Consider the following 21,724-nt stretch of genomic DNA (forward strand, 5'->3'; position numbering starts at 1 on the left):
GGGAATTTGAAGTCCAGGTTTGGCTGGTTTCAAATCCTGCCTCTGCCATTTATTCAATGTCTTACTCAGTGGGAAGATATTTAATATATTTGTGCCTGGGTTTTTTCATCTTTCAAATGGATGTAATAGCAGAATATATTTTACAAGGTTGGTGTGAGGATGAAATGTGTTAATACATGTAGTTACTTGGAATATTGTATGGCACTCAATACATGCTCAAGAGATGCTGCTTAATAGTTGTTATTCTCCACATAAAATAATTCCTACCTGGAGCTTACTGGTATTGTACTCTGCTGGTACTTTCATATCAGGTTTATCTGAATTCTTTGAGGCTCAATTTTACAAATACCTGCTGCTGGAAACAGATACTTTGAATCCTCCTAGTATTTAAGTCATTTGAAGTTAGAACTCAGAATTTGAGTTTCAATATTATTGCCACTGTGGGGTATCTTACCTAGAAGAAGTCACTCAACTTCCCTAATTTTCTATCACCTCAACTTAAAGAGGAGAGGTGATCATACACCCTCAGGGGTTGCTGTGATGCTTACATGAGTGTGGTGAGATTTGAGTTAAGTAAACAACATAGAATTGTCTAACATCCTGTGTGATAGTCTAAACCGTAAAATCGGTTTACTCTTTTCTTCTTTCTTTTCTTTTCTTTTCTTTTCTTTTCTTTTCTTTTCTTTTCTTTTCTTTTCTTTTCTTTTCTTTTCTTTTTTCTTTTCTTCTTTTCTTTTCTTTCTTTTTTCTTTTCTTTTCTTTTCTTTCTTTTCTTTTCTTTTTTCTTTTCTTTTTAAAAAAGGGCTTCATGGCCACTGAATCTGATCCACCTTTGATGAGCTCTAAGCACTTTGATAGTTGCCAAGATGGTGACAGTAACTTTGATGGTGGCTTTCAGTGTGCCAGGTATGATCTCCCACCACATACACACACACACACACACACACACACACACACACACACACACACAGATCTAGACCTAGACATAGAATCATTTAATCCTCACTATACCTCTATGGTGTAGTACTATTATGATCTTTTTTTCTAAAAGAAGGAAGCTTCTTAGGGTAGGACCACTGCTTTGGGTCTGCTCCTTAATCTTTGCACATACAGATTCCAGTAGCAACTTCACTTTCCCTGAAGACTGAGTTGTGTCCCCAAAGCCCAGCTGGGGGCAGGCCTCCATCACAACAGCATTTTCTCTTGGGTGGACCCTGCGTGTTGGGCTTTTGTGTTGAATGAGCTGATCTTAGGACCCCATTCTTTGCCCTCCCCTCCTTCCAAACGCCCATAGGGCTGGGGCTCTGGTGCTAAGAATTGCTTAAACCATGCTCTTTGACTATAATGTCTTTGGTGGTCTGACGATCTTCTGTAGAGTCTGCCTCTACTATCAAATTAATCTCCCTCCTGTGTTTTCTGGCCTAAAAAACATGTCTTTTTCCAGACCTGGTTCCTCCTAGCCTTTGAGGCTCATGTTGCTTGCTGAGTTCACAGCACGTTACAGGCCATGGGGGTTGGCTGACTAAATGTCTGCATTATCTCGTCCAGGTGCTGGGGTTCTATTTTGTGCATTAGTGAACCAGAAGTGACCAAAGTCATTTTCAGGTCCTTAATTCATGAATAAAATTATTCAGAAGATATACATGTAAAAAAGGGTGCATTATGTTTAGGAAACAAGTGACCATGGAAATAGTGAGTGTAGGAAATAACTGAGTTTTGCATCTGGGTCCTCCAGGAGGCTTTGGAATTGGATCACCCTGAAGGTGGGAAATATGGAAGCATCGTGCTATGACACCACCTCTTAACTAATGAACATGGATTGTCAGGCCTCAGAGGGAACCCTGATCAACCAACACTGACTCTTGGCACAGAACCACTATGGAAACCATCCAGAAGGGACAGCTAGTGTGCCTTCTGGCAAAGATTTTTCCCATTGCCTTTGGAGAATGAAATCCACACCTCATTCTTAGAGTGGTCAATCTGAGTAAAGATCAACTCGAGGGAGAGATGGGGTTACTTTCTAAATGGGATGAGAGGTGAGCCAAGGGTAAGGAACTTGGACAAAATGGCGGTGGGTATAAAGTAACAAGTGGTTGCTCTCTCCAGCATCCAGCTAAGCAGTCATTTGCCAAGATCCTCACCTCTGACCTATATAGAGGCCTTCTCACTGGGTCAGAGCATAGAGCGGCCTCCTGACCATTCATTCCATGTCTCTTGGCTGACCAAGGGAGGCCAATTAGGTGCGATTGTGATGGAAGTGGGAGGGAAAGTTTCCTCTATTCTGCTGACCCTTGGGGTGACTCCATCTGTCTTAGAGGCCATAGGGGTGGCAGGTAGGGGGCCAGCCTCCACCCCCTCTGTCCACAGGCAGCCCTGTGTGCCGTGATTGGTTCTGTCCCTTCGCCTCACATCCTCAGGTCTTTAGATCTAAGGGGCTGACAATGCCCTCATGTCTCTCCCAAATAGAGAAAATTACTGTTTGTCATTTCAGAAGCTGAAAGTTTGGGGGTGGGAGGAAGAAAGATAACATATAAACACTGGTTATTGGTTCAATGTCTGTTTTGTTTTAGAAGTAGCACTTACATTGGTAAAGGGTGGCAAATGCCAGTCCTACTGCCCACTACCCACTTCCCACTGTCGGCCTTTTTCTCACTGTGACACACAATGAATTAATTCATCAGAGGCATTTCAGATAAATGCTGAAAACTAATTTATCAGAGTTCTCCAGGACTTCCAACTAGTTTACAATATAACAAGCTTGCTAAATATTAGGGCTCCCAAAGTACCCTAAAACATAGTCATCAACTAACAGAGATTAAAATCAATGTGCTTTACACACACACACAAACACACACACACACAATGCCAGCTGCCTTTGCAAACAGGGCATTGGGAAACGAATATAATCGCATCCTTTCCCTCTATGTCCAGGAACTTCAACTGCTACTGTGCTACATCAGGTATGTAATGAAAGACAAATGACAAGGAATCTAAACAGAAGAAGGGAGCTTGAGTAACTGTAGTTTTTATGTTAGGGAGAGCCTGAGAGAGAAAAGAAGCATTGTACCTCGGATTAACAGAACTGCAGGATTTCATTAATGACAACCCAGCTTTTTAGCAAAAGGAAGATAGTTAGGGCAGTAAAAGAGAACATGACTAGAATGTGCTCTGCTAATTGGAAATGTATATTATCTTGGGGCGATGTGTGTGTGTGGGGGAGGGGGTTGGGAGGAGGAGGAGAAACACAGAGGGAGAGGCTGGCAGGGGAGAACTGGGCCTAGGGCACCCCAGGTTGGGCTGAACCAATGGGGCAGTTAAAGGGCCCTTTCTTGTAGACAGGAACGCTGGTACCCAGAGCCCTCCCTCCCCCATTCCCTTTTAATTCAGTGGCTACGTAGGGGCTTCTTTGATGGCGGCTTTGAAGTTGGTGGCTTTGAGATTACTCTTCCTCTGTGACCTTGACCACCAGCCATGAGGTTAGGGGGGAAGGGGAGGGGAGGAGGAAGGCGCTGGAGTTGGAATAAGGAAAGGAAGGAGAGGGGAGGGGAAGGCAAGGCCGCCCTGAGACATTTCTGCAGCATTCCATGACTTTTCTGATCACTCTGCAAAGTTGAAATATGATTGCAGCCTTTGCACCGGGAAGGAAAGAAACCATTTAAATGAAAAATTAGCTGCCTTAGCAGGTCAAGCACATAGTTACATTAATGTCGTGTAGAACAATAAATCAACTTCGATCTCCAATTGAAAAAATGCTAATTTAGCTCAGCGATTCACTGATTGTACTTTCCTCTGATAGAAATCTTTTCTTTTATTTAATGCGAAGCCGTGATTTGACAGCCTCCTCTAATGGTGCTTGCAGACTCTCAGCATTTCAGTGGAATTCTGATCATGGTTTTAATATTCCGTGCAGCTCTGCCCCCTCTGATTTCACGCTCACACATTAACGAGAGCTGACACTGGAGATTAGACGCAGACAGCTGGAATGCCAGGTCTTTGTTGCAGCATGGACAGGAGCCAACGTCGTTCAACCACAGCCAAGAGGGACCTGGGAAAGTCTTCTTAAGAAGGAGGGGAAGGCGGGGTAGGGGGCTTGAGGGAGGGAGGGAGCGGGGGATGGGGGCAGAAAGAAAGCCAAGGTAGTTTCTGAAGGGCACAGCGAAAAGAGATATTTGCAGAGAGCCCTTTTGTCTCTGAAACCCACATTCGAATCAATTCTGATTTATTTAGAGGAAGTGGATCATTACAGGGAAATCCCAAATCGGTTGCAGTATTTTGCTGTAAACTCTGAAAATACAAGTGTGATGCCCGGAAATAGAAATGACTCCCTGAGTCGGCTGTTCCCTAGCTTGTCTGAGAAACAATGGTGATTAGGAGCTAGAGGAAGAGTGCTTACAGAAGGAAATGTGTTCTCCTCTCTGCCTTAAAAAAAAAAAAAAAAAAAAAATCACTTAGTTCCAGGTGAATAGATGGGGAAATAAAACTAGATTTATGAGCTAGGGCTGCCTGTTCAACTAGTGACTACCCAGGCAAGAAAGGAAGTCTTGTAGCCTAACTGCCTTGATCCTAATAAATTGTTTCCTGATACCAGAAATCAAATAAAGATCCATAGTCTCATCTAAACCACGAAGCAACTTGTGCTCAGATCGTGCCCGACTGGCAAGGGGAAAGGCAGGGTGCCGCCTGAAACACAGTGGTACAACTTTCTCAAAAAGCAAATGACAGATGATCAAGGTTGCAAAGCCGGCACATTAATACGATGTCAAGGAAAAAAAAAACGAGACTGTTCCTGCTCCCGGGGGAAACCAATTGAGTAGAAATAACAAATGTCCTTCTTGCTAACTGTATCATTAATAATAATCGTACTTTGCATTTTTATGGGATACCAGGATTCTAGAGCCCTTTATAAATATTCATAGGGGAAGGCTGGAGAAGAGAGGTGAACGTACCCATTCCCAGATGCGTAGATGGAGTGACTGAGGCCCAAGGCCCTGCAGTGGCCTCCTTGAGCAAAATAGCAAGCAAATGGCAAAACCTGCCCGCTTCAGCTTGTGGGAAGGCTCTTTGGGCATTTTCTGTGACAACAGCTCTGTCCTGCGAGCATGGCTTTAGTTTGGGGATTAGATGAGCTGAACCGTCTTGTATCACTTTGGCCTATTGTTTTATTTGTCCTTGTTTGTGTTCTTGGTTGGACCACTGTCACTGACATGGGTTTAGAAACTCAACAAGTATTTATTGAGCCTGAACCAAGCGATGTTTTGATTAAAAAGAAGTATGAGTTAGGATGGGTATATATCTATACACTCACACAGACACTGATGTATGATATTTATTACATATATCACTAATATTTTCATAAAAATGCAGAGATCATATCTTAGTGTGTAAGAGCACAGCTTATAGCATCTAGCAGAGTGATTGAGAACAAGTCAGACAGGGGCACCTGGGTGGCTCAGTAGGCTAAGCATCTGCCTTTGGCTCAGGTCATGATCCTAGGACCCCTGGATCAAGCCCCACATGGAGCCTGCTCCTCCTTGTCCCTCTGCCTGCTGTTCCCTCTGCTTATGCTTTCTGTCTCTGTGTCAAATAAATAAATAAAATCTTAAAAAAAAAAAAAGAACAAGTCAGATGAATTTGCACATGAATCTGTTCTTTGACTGGCTCTGTGACCTCTAACAAGGGACCTTACTTCTCTCTATCTCTCAGTTTCCTTATCTGTAGAATGGGAATTAAAATGAAATAACCCTTAGCTCTGTGCCTGACCCACAGTAAGCACTGAATAAAAGCTAATCGTTTTTGTTATTCTCAGATAGCTGTGGGGAGAATTCAATGAGAATAACATACGTACACACATATGAGCACACACACACACACACAAACTGCTTGGTCACAGTAAACAGTAAGTCCTGGTTACTGTTCTGTAGCACATGAGAATATATCATCCTAAAACAGTCCTATTGACTTTAAAGTAATTTATTTGATAGATTTATGCTTATTTCCAAGATAACACAAAAGTGCTCAAAGCATTTATGGAACTCTTCTTTAGAATTACTTGTGGACTCTGTTGGCACTCTCTTAAATATCTTCAAACATGGCACGTCTTCATCTTCAGAGGGTGGATTTGTTGTTGGAAGCTACTAAAAGTTGCCCCGAAGTTATGTCCAATGACGATGGTAGGCAATCAAGCCGAGGAAACATTGTTTTGGAAATAATGTGCCCATAAAGAAATTAGACTGGTTTTCTTGTATGGCATATAAACTGAATCTGACCACAATTCCAAAAGAGGCCCGTTGAACAAATGCAGCTGTTTCCGACCATACACATAGCCTCCCAAGGACAGCACTTAGAAGGAATCACGGCTTCTGATTCATTTGTGGGAAGAAAATGAAACTCCTCATTTCATGGTCACATCGCAAACTGGCCTTCTCTGCAATGGTTTCTAGGGCCATCTAGAAGAGAAGGAGGGCATGCTCCTAAGAACTTCAGCTGATGCAAAAACTGAGGTTCACTTCTCTTTGCCCTCTTGGCCTACGGGAGGCTATAGTACCGTGTGCTCATTTATTTAGAATCGCTTAAGCACCCATTGGGCTTCTGATAGGTGCTAAAGATGAAAGTTTACCAAGTTATGATCCTTGCCTTCAGGGGTCTTACAGTCTAACAGGGAAGGCCAACAAAGAGACACAATGCAGAGAAGTGAGTGCTATGGCAGAGGGGCATGTTAGATGTCAGCAGATTCTGGAAGGTCTTAGAGATATAGCATGCTCTAGTGTGAGCACATTACCTTAGAGGTGACAGGGAGCCACTGATTGTTAAAGCTAAGAAGTAATATGCTCCGATCTGCTTTTCCCTTTTGTTCTTTCTACCCCTATGATTGACCTCCATGTCTTAAGAATTAACCAAACTTTAGGCTCCCTGCCTCAGCCCTGAACATGGCTGAGACCCAGTTGTCCTTTTTATTGATCTCTCTTCCTTATTAGGAAGCAATTTGGCAGAGAGAGAGAGAGAGAGAGAGAGAGCAAACCTTTGCAGTGTCCTCCCTCCAGGAAGATATAGGAGGTGTGATTTATTATAATTTCAATTATAAAAGGGTTGGGTTTGGCTTAAAATGTTGTTTTTTGGTTGTGTGTGGTGTGTGTGTTTTTAAACTTATAATGTCTGAGTCTGTTCCAAGGGCTATAAACCATGGCAGATTTCCAGTGGCCCCAGGTAGCATCCCCCATAGTCACATTACTTATAATTGGTAATAAATGGCTTTGACCAAAGGGGAGAGTAGATTAGCTGAATAGAATACTTAAGTGCCTAAAGATGTGGGAGACTGCTTCTAGTGGTTAGAGAGCATTGATCATATCAATAGCAGTATTGCACATATAGAATATGCTAGAAAACAAGAAGCCTGGGGTAGTCTGATTTATACCTCATTGCTTTGCCTCTATGACATGGAGGCAGGAGTACCATTTGTGCCAACACACTGTCATTGAAATAGATCCATTTGTTCAGTGTGCACAGAAAATTATCCAGACTGTACATTTACTCAGGGTCACAGCACCTAGAAGCATATAAATAAGATGTAGGAGGCTGCAATTGTCTACTTGGATCTGAATTGCTTGGTGGCTTTGGAGTATTTTAACCATTCCAAATGGTCACGATAATAACATCTTAGAAGACCGATTGTCAACCTCAGTATCATACTGCCCAAAAGTTTCAGGTGGTTTGCAAGAGCAGTATTTGTTGATAAGTTGCTAAAGTTTGCAGAAAATTTAATTGGAAAAAAAATTAGGGAGGTTATCCCTATAGCGTCACTCTCATCATCTCCTTTCCAAAATGTTTTCTTGAATGGGAATGAAAGGAGTGGTTACAGGGAATTAAAGAATCTCTGAAGAGCCCAGAAAGAGAGAGCGGGTCATATATGCTAATTTATGTTAATATCATCTGTGTCCCAACGAAAAAGAGGTTGAGAACTAGTGTGCTGGAAAATGACATTCAGTGTAAACACAGCCGTATCATGTATGCAATTCAGATGGAGTTTCGTTATTGTGAGATGAGAAAAGATTACATAATGATGTAGTCTCTCAGTAACTGAGTTTCAAGATATGGTCCTTGAGGCTGGTTCCAAAAGAACAGGGTAGATGCAAAGCAGTCTATTTATTTGTCCCATTATTAATTTTTAAAAATATTTATTTATTTATTTATTTATTTATTTATTTATTTATTTATTTATTTATTTTAGAGACAGAGTGTGCACAGGAGGGGAGATGCAGAGAGAGTCTCAAGCAGACTCCACACTGGGCACAGAGCTCAGCAGAGGGCTCAATCTCGTGACCCTGAGATTAGAACCTGAGCCAAAACCAAGAGTTGGATGCTCAACCAACTGAACCTCCCAGGTGCCCCTGTCCCATTATTGTTTAATCTTCATTACCTGCATCAGGCCTACAGATTTTCCAATTGCCTCAGTTTGTCTCTGAATGATTCCTGGGATTGTTAAGGACTATAGTAGAACTCATGGAAGTCATGAGTATAGGGAATCAAAATTTGTTGAACCTACTCCATGTTGGTTATATATATATATACACATACAAAAAAAATACATGTATTATATATTATGCTTATATATAATACACATGCTTATATAGAATAAATATTATGCTACATATTTTATATATTTAATCCTCACAATAATTCTACAAAGTTTTATCCCGATTTTGCAAACAAAAAAAATTTAAAACACAGAAAACCTAAATAATTGGCCCCAGAAAATCAAACCTTAGAAATAAAGAAGTAATTTGAATTCAGATCCTTCTGAATCCCCAAACCCTTGCTTCTTTCCTGACTGTGTGCCTTTCATAGGGTTGTTGGACATGATAAAGTAGGGTGCATAAATTCTCAGTGGTACCCTAGTAGGCTATAAGGGCAGGATTGGGCTCAGTCTAACTTTTAAATTGGGGACCAATTTAAATAACCAGGACCACGTGGCACTCATCCATGACAGCATCTAAAGGTATGCAGAGGTCAAACTAAGTAAAATCACCAATATTTGATAATTTTTCATCTATAAAAATGGAAACTTTATGTGGTTCAACCTAATAAAAGTAGGATAATCAGTGCTTAGCACACTTCATGTTTTTCTCATACACGAGTTTAAAATAAAAAATCGGGGGGTCCCTTGTGGCTTAGTTGGTTAAACTTTAGACTCTTGATTTTAGCTCAGGTCATGATATCTGTGTTGTGAGATGAAGTCCCATGGCAGGCTCTGAGCCCAGCAGGGAATCCGTTTCTGCCCCTCTCCCTCTTCTCCCTCTTCATCCCCCTGCATGTACATGCTCTCTCTCTCAAAAAAAAAAAAAAAAAAAAAAAGCCTTAAAAAATCTGACTATTGAAATAGAAAGAGTCACCAAGCTTGATCCCCAAAAGCTGTACACTATGGCTTTAGGACATTCTGAATGGGACAGCCCAGCTTGAGACTTTTGGCATCTACAGAGACAAGCCTTGTATGATGACAAAGAAGAGAAGTGACCTCTAGCCCTCTAATGCCCCACAGGCTTTGGGATACGAAGCACAGTCCTTCTGCAACAACTAAAACCTAAAATCACCTGCCTGGCTCTCTGGCCCTGCATCACTCTAAGCCCCAAGGAAGGTACAGTGGGTACACTGTTATGGGTTGAATTGTGTTCCCCCAAAATACATATGTTGCCATCCTAACTCTGGATACTTCAGAATGTGACTTTATTTGGAAGGAAAGTTGCTGCAGATGTAATTAGTTGAGTTCACACTGGAGTAGAGTGGGCCCTTATTTAACATGACTATGTTGTTCTTCCAAAGAGAAGAGATACATGGGGAAGAGAATGACATGTGACCAGGGAGGCAGAGGCTGGAGTGAGGCACCTGCAAGCCAAAGAATGGCTATAATTGCAGACAAACACAGGGAGCTAGGAGAAGCAAGGAAGGAGTCTCTGACAAGTTTCAGAGGGAGTATTGTCCTGCTGACACCTTGATTTCAGATTTCTAGCATCCAGAATTAGGAGACAATAAACCTCTGTTGTTCTAAGCTTCCAGTGTATGGGACTTTGTTAGGAGAACTCTAGGCAACCTTGACACTCGTCTTTTAGGCTCTTCATCTATGCTCTCAGTGTCACTATGATTAAAAAAATAAAATTGTTGTATAAAAAGGTAAATTCTAGATTTCAGAGAACATGGCTCATGAGACTGACTCATTTCTGGAGTGTTTTGAAGCGTTTCATTTATTTTTTTCTGAACCTTAAGTTTAGAGGCTATGTGTATGCAGACCAGTTTCTTCTTAGAAGTTTTTATTCAATTTATCACAGTCAACCTACATGTTAGATTTACACTGAGCCTAAGTCACAGTGTAATGAATTTTGGACAAATGGGCTGCCTTCCTGGTGAACAGCAAGGTAAGGGATGTTGATGATGGCAGCTGTGATGGCCCCTCGCACCATCAGCAATTAATTTGAGTTATGTTAAATTGTCAGTGGTATTGGGGAGGCACAATATTTTATGCTATTATCATCATTGGTAACTAATCCAGGATTCGTTTATCAGGTTAGTCAATCATTAGCAGGACCCAGACACAAGCTGGCCACAAATAGATTCACCCAGTATTTATTGAATATCTGCCATATATATCAGACACTGATCCAAAGACTTTGATTGGATGATTTCATTGACTCTGCACCACAATTCCAACACATAGTTATGTCTGTCAAAAAAATGACAAAAGTGAGACCGGGAAAAGTGAAATGAACTGCTAAGGGTCAGTCACTAAGATCAGAGATGAGGATGGAAGAGGGAACAGGTCCCATGAAGTGCCACACTTGGAGGGTTTGGGAAAATTAAGGACCACTGAGAATACTAGGGAGCGTGAATTTGTACTCAAAAACTGTGGGGACTAGAGATAACAAGTGTTGGCGAGGATGTGAAAAAAAAAAGGAACTGTTGGTGGGAATGGATATTGATGCAGCCGTTATGGAAAACAGTATGGAGTTTTCTCAAAAAAGATAAAAATAGCGCTACTTTATTGCCCGGTCATTGCAGTACTGGGTATTTACCCAAAGAAAACAAGAGCACTAACTGAAAAGATACATGCACCTCTACGTTTATTGAAGCATTATTTTTCAACAGCCAGATTATAGAAGCAGCCCAAGTGTCCATCCAATAGATGAGTGATACACACACATTGGAATATTATTCACCCATAAAAAAGAATGGGATTTTACCCTTTGTGACAACATGGATGGACCTAGAGGATGTTACGCTAAGTAAAATAAGTCAGACAGAGAGAGACAAATATCATATGATTTCACTTACATGTGGAATCTAACAAACAAAGCAAATGAACAAACTAACAAACCAGAAACAGACCCATAAATATAGAGAACAAACTGATGGCGGCCAGAGGGGAGGGGATGGAGGTTGGGCAAAATGGGTGAAGGGGAGAGGAGTTACAAGCTTCCAGTTATGGAATGAATAAGTCACAGGGATGTAAGGCTTCACACAGAGAATACAGTCAATGGTATTGTAATAGGGTTGCTTGGTGACAGATGGGAGCTCCTCTTGTGGTGAGTACAGGGTAAGTATAGACTTGTGGAATCACTGTGTTGCACATCTGAAACTAATGTAACACTGTGTGTCAACTAGACTTCAATTAAAAGAAAAAGAAAGCTGTTGCCATGAAGGAAGAGATAAAGAGTAGATCTCCCCATGCTGTGGTTGTCAGAGTTCTGAACTTGGACTCAGAGATCTGTTGCTCAGTGTTACCATCTACTGGTTTGTGTCCATGGACTAGACAATGACTCTCCCAGAGCCCCAATGTCCTGGGGCGACATCATTGGAATAACTACACCTTCCTCCTTGAGCTATTCTGACTTGCTCAAGATGATGCAGGTACACAGCTATAGTTGACATTAGGTCATCCGGAAAATTTAGCTCCGTGTGCCCAATTAATCAAATCTTGGGCTGGCCCAGAGCTGACGTTGCATCTTTCTGGCAAACTCCACCATGCCATGTGCTATCACAAATGTAATTTTTCAAAAATAGCCACCTTCTTTTATTTTTTTAAATGATAGTTTCAAAAGAATCGCAGTGATTTATTCATTCATTCATCAGATATTGTTTAGATCCTACACATACGGAGCATGGTCAGACTAGACTTGAATTGCGAGACACTGCTTGCCCTTGAGAAACACTCATCTCTATCCCCTTATTGAAACATTATAAGAGTTTATATTTTTCATTTGTCTTTTCTGATATATAGCTCTGTATACATAATCATAGGGAATATATAATTTTGTGTTTCAACTGCTTCATTGTCGTTACTTTCTGCATGTTTTTCCTTCATCTGTGTAGTAAAAATCATGTTTTAGCCTCAGGGCCTTTGCCTTATCATTTCGCTCATCATGTATTTCTAGGGCTTTCTCCTTAACTTTCCTCAAGTCTCTACTCATATGCCACTTCATCAGAGAGGCTTTCCTGATCTCTTATCTAAAATAACCTCTACCCTCATACTACTGCTTGTCTTTGTCTTCCCTTCAGGTAAATTGACTCTTAGATGGTTCATTACATAACATTATCTCGTAGGTTTGCTTTCTTATTTGTGTATCATCTGTTTTCTCTGTGTTCACCCACTTGCCCTGGTTGCTAGAATATAATCAACATGAGGATCAAGACTTTATTTTGTTCTCTGATGCATCCCTAAGACCTGGAACTGTGCCTGCCCAATTGGATGTACTCAACAAAGGTTCTGTATTTAACATTTCTGGTGACTATGTAATACATTACATAATTTTTCTTGTGTTTCCAGCGCCACAAGACATTTGCTGATGAACCTCGCCCAGCTTTGTTCACTCTACACTTCCCTCGTCATACAGCCAAATGCTATTCTTACATATTTTGGTAAGGATTGCCCTGTCTTCCCTCTCCTTCCTCATAGGTCCCCTCCCTCTGTGCCCTCTATCCCTGAGAGCAGGAGCATCCATTCCATGGCATCTCCTTGAGGATAGACATTGTTTCTCTCCACCTAAATCTCCATTTCCAAGCTACCTACACAAAGTATCTAGTTTTGCCAACTAGCTTGTGCTTGCGATGCTCCCAGAATCCTCGCTAATAGCTATAAATGTGCAAAGGAAGGAAAAGTGAAAAGTTCAACGTGCAATGAATCAAAATTGACCTGGTCTCCACTGGTGTCCTTTCCCGACCCCCCACTGGAGACCTACCCACCTTGCTATCATCATTATCCCTCATTAGAAATGACTCAGGAAGCACAAGGTAAGCAGTTCTAGGATGCCAATCAGATCTGTGGGGCTGTTTTAATAACAAGCCCCATTTCTCTCCCCCACAACCCCTCGACTGGCTGTGTAGCAGGACCTTTCTGGGGAAATGTTTAGAGGTTAGCAAGAAAGTAATTAGGGCCAGGATTGCACATCAGCAATATTCCTCTCTTTTCTGATGGCAAGCACTGTGGACTCTGAAATGCATACCTTGGTACTAAATTAAGTCAGAATTTTTAGGTTTTTTAGAGTTTGTTTTTATTTATTTTTGTTTGTTTGCTTACATAATTCGAGCTTCTCCTACTACCGTATGGGAGTGACAGGCAGCAGTCATGTTTATTGGTTCCATACTTCTCCCTTAGGAATTTTCTGTGTATAAGGAAGCAAAAATGTACACTATTCTTTCCCTTTGTAAACGGTAGCATATACACCATTCTACACCATCCCCTCTTTGCTCTACAATTCATCTTGAGGCTCTTTTTTTCCCTCCGCATATACACATAGAGGCAACCCCACTTTAAAACCACTACCTAGAATTCAACTCAATGCATGCATTTTATTTATTTATTTATTTATTTATTTATTTATAAATTTATTTTTATTGGTGTTCAATTAGCCAACATACAAAATAACACCCAGTGCTCATCCTGTCAAGTGCCCCCCTCAGTGCCCGTCACCCATTCACCCCCACCCCTCGCCCTCCTCCCCTTTCACCACCCCTAGTTCGTTTCCCAGAGTTAGGAGTCTTCATGTTCTGTGTCCCTTTCTGATATTTCCTACCCATTTCTTCTCCTTTCCCTTCTATTCCCTTTCACTATTATTTTACCCATTTTATTTTACAAAGCCCCTGTCAAGGGATATTTAATTCGCTCTCTCCACCCCCCCCGCTTTTTTTTTTTTTTGCAATTACAAACAATATAATAAATCATTTCCCATATGTGCAGGTATATCACCAGGAAAAATTCATGGAGGTGGAATTTCTAGGTCAAAGGATGTGGGCTCTTTACAATTTGATAGATCATCACAGATGCCCCTCTGTAAACAATCTGACAACACACACTCCCATACGATTCTAGCAACAACACGAGAGGGACTCTTTCAGATCCTCACCAACCTTTTCATCTTTGACAACCTAATTGGCAAACATAGTAATTCATGGTTTCCACTTGCATTTCTCACATATTTAAACACTATTTATAATTCTGCAGATTGTCAGTTGATGACTTTAGTCTATTACTGTTCTAGGTTATTGGTCATATGACTTTTAACAAGGAACTGTCCCTATATTAAAGACATTAGCCTTTGGGAATATAAGACTCTTTTCCTCAGCTTTATTCTCCTTTATGTTTCATTTATATTTCATTTACCATGCCAAAAGATGTAGTTAAATGTATCACTTCTTCATTCTGAGATTATTTTAAATTCTTAGTTATTTCAGCTTCTTCCCTTGTATTTTATTTTTTAAAGATTTATTTATTTATTTTAGGAGGGGGAGGAACAAGGGGCGAGGGTGACAAACAGACTCCCCACTAAACCGAAATCAAGAGTCAGATGCTTAACCGACTGAGCCACCCGGGCGCCCCATCTTCCCTTGTATTTTAAATGGGATGTTTCCTTCTATTACATTTTCTTTGAACTTTTTTAAATTATGAAACCATATTTTAAAAGTCATAAATAATATTGACCATGTGTCCACCACTTAGTTTAATAAATGAAACATTGCTAAACAAGTTGCAGCCCTATACATGTCTCCTTACCACATTCTTCTCATTCCCCTCCAGAAGTAACCATTAACTGCATTTGGTGTGCATCATTCCTATGCATTCTTGACTTTTCTACATAGGTATGTATTCTTAAACAACACATGGAATTGTTTTGTATGTTTTTAAACTTTACATAAATGTATTCTTCTGCAGCTTGCTTTTGTCGCTCAATATATTTGTGAGAATTCATCCATATTGATATGTATAATTCTAGTTCATTCATTATGTTGAGTGAGTGGTTCACAATTTATTTACCCATCCTTCTGGAAGTGTACATTTAGGGTGTCCTTTTTCTTTTTTTTTTTTTTTTCTTTTTTTCCTACTTGAAACAGTGAGCTAAGGGACATTCTTACTCAGATCTCTTTGTACACAAGGGAATTTCTCTGGGAGTGGAAATAAAGGGTTTTTAGATAATTTACCATCAAACTTACCCGATAGTGTCAAGTGGTTTTGAAGGTGATATACTTCCACTAGCTATGTGTAAGAGTTTCCGATGTCCCATATCCTAGCTTTCACTTGATATTGTGGAACTTCAACATTTTTCCAATCTGAAAGCGTATAAAAGAGTATCACATTTAATTTGAATTTCCCTAATTATTAGAAAATTTAAGCATTTAAGCATATGTTTATTAACTATCAAGATTTTCTTTTATTAATGAATTGAGGACGCTTTGGGTGGCTCACTGGTTAAGCGCCTGCCTTCAGCTCAGAGCGTGATCCTGGAGTCCTGGGATCAAGTCCCACATCAGGCTTCCTGTATGGCGCCTGCTTCTCCCTCTGCTTATGTCTCTGCTTCTCTCTGTGTGTGTCTCTCATGAATAAACAAATAAAATATTTTTTAAAAATGAATTGATTGCTCATATTTTTGATATATCTTCCAATTCCTTTTTCTTTTAAAACGCATTATATTTTTTAAGTATTTTGTTAGGAAAGTTGTGTTGATTTATGTATATGAATTATGAATCACACACCATGGTGGCATGGTGGTATTATATTCTTCAATATTTTTTCTTCCAGGAGGTGGAGCTTTGTTTCCCTACCCTTGAGTGTCTAGACTTGGTGTCTCATCTTTAATGTAGAGGTGGTGGTGTGCCACTTTATAAACTAGGTCATAAAGACACTGCGGTTTCCTGCTTGCTGTACTTCATCTAGCAACCAGCTGCTGTGATGGCATTCAGGCAACTTCATAGAGAGGCCCATGTAGCCAACAGTGAGAAACTGAGGCCTTTTGCCAACAGCTATGTGAATCTTCTTAGATGTGACTCCTCCAGCTTCTGTCAAGCCTTCAGATGCTTGTGGCCCTTTGACTCTTCAATTAATTACAATCTTTACTTCTATCTTATCCATAGCCTTATTGATCTCTCCCCAAAGAGAAAAAATTGGAGACCAGCAAAGCATTAATGTCCCTCTCCAAAATAGCAAAAATTCCAGCAATGATAGTAATCATGGCTAGCATTCACTGAGCACTTAGTATGTGTGGTTTCTACATACTTTACATAAGTTGCCTCAGTTAATCGTCACTGCAATCTTATCAGGCTTTATAATGGATTCTGGATCATAATCAGTATGGAAGCAAAATGTATTGGTGTTTTTCCCAGAGTGCATTCCAAGAATCAGACTAACACTAACAATTTGTCAGTCATAGGGCCCAGCAGATGTTTTAAATAACGCTTTCACAAGTTTGTTCTTGAATTTCTTTAAATTCCCTTCGATGAATATAATCATATTGATTCATGTTCAGTAAATCTTGTAGACTTAACCTTATTTCATCTACTAACTTTGAACCACTTAAAAGACAGTAAATTAGAATAAATTAGGCTAGATGCTATAACAAACAGCCTTCTAAGCTTTCCCAGTGGATTTTAAAAAATAAAATAAAAGCTTATCTTTGCTCACGTTGATTCAAATGTCCAAGTGCTCTTTTGAGGTCCTTTCTGTTATGGCTCCGGCCTGAGTCATTTCCAGTTAGTATCTCCACTCAATAGAGAAAAAAGAGGATGTGCAGGAATTTTTATGGAGCAGGTCTAGAAAGGGTAGGCCCATCTTTCACTGGCCAGAATTCAGTCTCACAGTCCCAGATACCTTTAAGGAGATTGAGAAATGTAGCTTCTAGCTCTGTGCCCAGAGAGAAAAGAAAATGTGTTTTGTGTGTTCTAGGCTCATCTAGACAGTTTGAGATCTCGCCAATTTCTTATTCGGAATAGATAAGAGTCCCTTCTGATTTTATTGTCTCCTGTCCATTCAAGATCTTTCATAGCATGATCACCAAGAAGCTCACTGGTTTTTTAAATTGAATTCTTCCAGGAAGCACGGGTGGCTCAGTGGTTTAGTGCTGCCTTCAGCCCAGGGTGTGATCCTGGAGACCCGGGATCGAGTCCCACCTCAGGCTCCCTGCATGGAGCCTGCTTCTCCCTCTGCCTGTGTCTCTGCCTCTCTCTCTCTCTCTGTGTGTGTCTCTCATGAATAAATAAATAAAATCTTTAAAAAATAATAAATTGAATTCTTCCTTTCAATGCATGTGATGGTTTTAAAGATATGTCTATACCTTCTTTGGTAAACCTTCTTCTTTCTATACTTTCCCTCAAGATGTAGAGCTTAATTCCCCTCCCCGCTGAGTGTAGACTAAACTTAATGACTCACTTCTGGTGAGTAGAATAGGGTAGAAAACATGAAATGTCACTTCCAATATTAGTTTATAAAAAGACTATGGTTCCTGTCTCAAAAGCATTTCCCATCTTCACCCCCAACCCCTTTGGATTCACTCGCTCTGAAACGAGATAGTTGCCATGTCCTGAGCAGCCCTAAGGAGATGGAAGGGAGTTGCTAAGGTCTCAGGACACTCAGGCAGCCTACAGAAAACTGTGAGCCCTGGCAGCATGTTTGTGATCTTAGAAGTAGACCCTTCCCCAGTCTAGCTTAGAGCTAACTGCAGCCCAGCCAACACCTTGACTTCAACTCATGAGGGACTTCAAAGCAGTTGTACCCAGCTAACCTACTCCTGGATTTCTGAACCACATAAGCTGTGAAATACTGTTTATTGTTGTTTTGAGCCTCAGAGTTTGGCATCATTTGTTACACAGCAATAGATTTCTGATATAGTTCATTTAAAAAACTTGTTCTATTTTAGCTCCTTCTCTGCCATCATGTGGGTCTCTCTGGGCATTCTTCCAGAGACAGTATAATGGTTTTTAAGCTTTAACATCATTTCTCTGCGAATCTCTCAGAGCTGATGCTCACTATTGGCTGTTGGCTCCAGGATTATGTAATCTGTCCCTGGAACCATGTGTTAGTGCAGCTGCCAGCTATATGTGGAGAATGTTTTACTCCTTTCTGTGAGTAAGGCCTGCTTTCCCTCTTAGAGAGGTGTGCCACATGGGAATAGAGTGGTGATGATTTTTCCCTTTGAGTAGATAATGCTCTGGGATTAGAGAACACTATTCTCTTCTTCTTGGTTATACTTGAGTCTCTCATGACTCCATAGATCCCAGTTCATTCATCCTTTTAGATTAAGGAGAATCATAAAGATGACAAAAACCATTCTGATTCTGGTCTTTGGGTAATGGAGGGAATTGCCATGTTTTCTATCACATTCTATTAACAAGTGTTTTGTATCAACACACACATTTCAGCTTCATATTAGTCATGCAAGGTCCATATTTATTGCACCTGTGAGGTGGGGTAGGCATAATTTTACCACAAGCCCATGACTCCAAATTTCAGGCACTACCATGAAATGTAGAGATTGATGGGCATACATCTCCCTTTTCTTCTAGAGATAGAAACTGTTATATGCTGTATACCAAAAAAGAGTCATTTCAGTCAAGATTCAAATAGTCACATCTATAGGTCAGAGCATAAACTTCTCTAAACCCATTGCTGGAAGCCGGGGGGGGCGGCGGGCGGGGGCTGAACAATTTGAACTTTGTATTTTTTTTTAACTCCTGGTAATTACCTTCTAAATTTTTACTTAAGAGTCTCTTAGAACTTTTGCCTTGAAAGAGATCTCAAAGTTTATGAGATATATCCTCTTTAGTTTTTAGATACATTTATTTCTTAGCCTAACTTCTGTAATTAAAAAGTCATGTCTTTCCTCTTCAGATCAAATGGATGTGAGCTGTTCTCCTGAAAGGTGAGCTGAGGGCCAGACATGGACTGTAAGGAGAGCCAAATGCAGCTGCTTGTAGAAGTGCATGCTATATTTCATCAAAAGCCCTCCTGCTTTCAAAATGACAGAGTCTAAATACTTCTCTTGTTTCTAGAGTACCATAGTTTGTGCTCACTGCACATCCTCAATTTCCACTGACATTTGGAGGGCATGTGACTACCTGGTCAGCAGGAGAGTATTCCAACAGGAGGTGTGCCGAGAGCCATATGAAGTCATCTTAGTACACCTCATTTACTCTTGAAGCTGAGCTTGGGTACATACCATGTGCTTGGAGACAGAGCCTTGATGCAGTCTGACTCTAAACTTGCTCATCAGCTCTAAATACTCGTTTGCATGGAGAATACATTTAGAATGATTTTAAGCTGAGAATAAAAAGAACCAATACATATTTAATAAAGTTCGATAGCACTAAATATATTATTAGTATTGATCTTCAAAGAAAACACCTATTGACTCAGAGTTCCAATCCCTTGAATTGTATTATCTGCCAACTCCAGCAAGTTTTCTTGCCCTACATCAAGACCAGTTCCAAAATATTCAGCTTAAATTCTTAAATGAGCATCCCAGTGAAGTCAGAGTACAGTAGAAGAGGCTGAAGGAGGGACAGGGATAAAGACAGTCTTCCTGAGTGGAGCCACCACACCTGGGAAGCGACAGATTTTAGCCTCTGTACTAGACCATGGACCATACTTGCATGGTGTCTCCTGTGTCCAGGGCATTGTGTTGGAATTCCACAAGCAGCATTTGTAAGAACTGAAAGGAGAAGGTGTGGTGTGAAAGCCCTGGAGGACCACAGGGAACTGGAACAATAATTTCTTCTCTTTCTTGGGTATGGTGGGGTGAACTGGAGACAATCCCTAAGGCATCAGAAACTCTGCCCTGCTCCTAAGCTAGCTGGGCCCATGCACAAACCCACTAGTCAGAGGGGTGAGTTGTGAATATATATCCCCTGAGGTCTTCAGAAATTGTCTTTATCACTTTAGTATTTTTTTAAGTGGGCTCCACACTAACCTTGAACTCACTACCCCAAGATCAAGACCTGAGCCAAGATCAAGAGTTGGATGCTTAGCTGACCTGAGCCACCCAGGTGCCCCATAATTTTAGTATTATTATAACAATATTCCCAATTCACTTCACTTGTTTCTAACTTCCTCTGATTTTGATGCATTTCGGCTCAACTCAGAATGCCTTCTCTGACAGAAGTTGGCTTTTGTGGACACCATAGAGATAAATCACTCAGACCTACCTTCAAGAGAACTGCCGTGAAGAGCACATCTGCTGACCTCCAGCAGCTGCACCTTTGGGTCCTCCATAGCATTGGTGTCAAGGTCACAGTCCCTAACTAGAACTGGGCTATTCCTGCCCAGGGTAGTTCTTTCCTAACAAACTTGTGCTCAGGGCTCCCCATCAACTTGGCTGACATCTTCTCCCTAACCCTGTCTGTTCTTTTTCCTTTAAAAGCACCAGACAAACATAGCACTCTGAAGACTGCCCCCATTTCCTTGTGCTCCCCAACTCTTACTCTATATGGATGTTTACTCCAATAAATCTCTTACACATTTACTTTTGTCTTCGTGTCTGCCTCTTGGAGAACCTGCATTGTACAAGGCCTTTTTCTGACCCCTGTGCTCAGAGTCCTTGCTTTCTCAGACATTTGAGCCTCACCTCTCTCCAACCCACCTCAGTTTAACCATCCCTGTGGCTAGCTTTTTGCAAGGTTTTCACTTCAGGTCCAGGCCTTTGAAACTCCACATTGACTGGCAGGCTAATAAACCCCCAGAAGGTACAAAAAACAAATACTTGAGAAGTCAGGCATAACAGAAATACTAGTAGCCTTCACTAATGCTAGTACCATCAGTGTGGTAGCGTGGACCCACAGTCATTTGCCAATACCCTCATGGACGGTTGTGTTTCAGAATACAGAATATTTTGAACTTTAGAAAGATACTATGATATATAAACTGAATATTATAAGACACCCGGGGATTCTGTGGCTGCAAAGCAATAATATTTCTGTAGCAAAATACATGAATATTCACATTAAGTTGGGTAAATCAGAGTCAAAGACACTTTTTTAAAGATAAGAGCTGCAAAAGTAATTTCAGATCCATTTAGGTTGGGTTTTACAATGAAATAAGTTATTTAAAAATTTTTGATTTTCAGAGATTTTTATATTTCTAAATCGAAGTTCAATTGTGACTTTCTTGTGATACAATCCCATTTATTAAGCACCTACTTTATATCAAGCACTGTACTGAGCCTGAGTACAGCATGATTTTTTAAAATTTTACTTAAGTATCATGAACAGACATTTAAGCTCTATTATTTTATTTTATTTTAAAGATTTATTTCTTTTTAGGGAGAGTGCACACAAGCAGGAGGGACAGAGGAAGAAAGAGAGAGAATCTCAAGCAGACTCCACACTGAGTGTGGAGCCTGACACAGAACTCGATCTCATGACCCTGGATCACAGCCTGAGCTGAAACCAAGAATCAGACACTTAACTGACTGAGCCACTCACA

General features: G+C 40.6%; 1 protein-coding gene across 5 annotated transcripts in view; it reads left to right on the plus strand.

The window, feature by feature from the left end:
• The window catches only part of LOC140631134 (uncharacterized), a 138,969-nt gene extending 118,204 nt beyond the window's left edge, over positions 1–20,765 (plus strand). For 3 of the 5 annotated variants that reach the window (XM_072822412.1, XM_072822406.1, XM_072822411.1), the window contains 3 exons: positions 12,809–12,900; positions 15,056–15,117; positions 16,055–17,517. In XM_072822412.1, the coding sequence (XP_072678513.1) occupies positions 12,809–12,900; position 15,056 (93 nt within the window). In that variant the 3' untranslated portion in view covers positions 15,057–15,117; positions 16,055–17,517. Of the gene's footprint in view, positions 1–12,808; positions 12,901–15,055; positions 15,118–15,702; positions 15,838–16,054; positions 17,518–19,135 lie in introns of those variants that run through there. The other 2 variants (XM_072822407.1, XM_072822408.1) reach the window with 2 other exon arrangements.
• Positions 20,766–21,724: the final 959 nt, after the last annotated feature.

This window comes from Canis lupus, chromosome 3, assembly GCF_048164855.1.
Source record: "Canis lupus baileyi chromosome 3, mCanLup2.hap1, whole genome shotgun sequence".
NCBI classification, from domain to species: domain Eukaryota; kingdom Metazoa; phylum Chordata; class Mammalia; order Carnivora; family Canidae; genus Canis; species Canis lupus.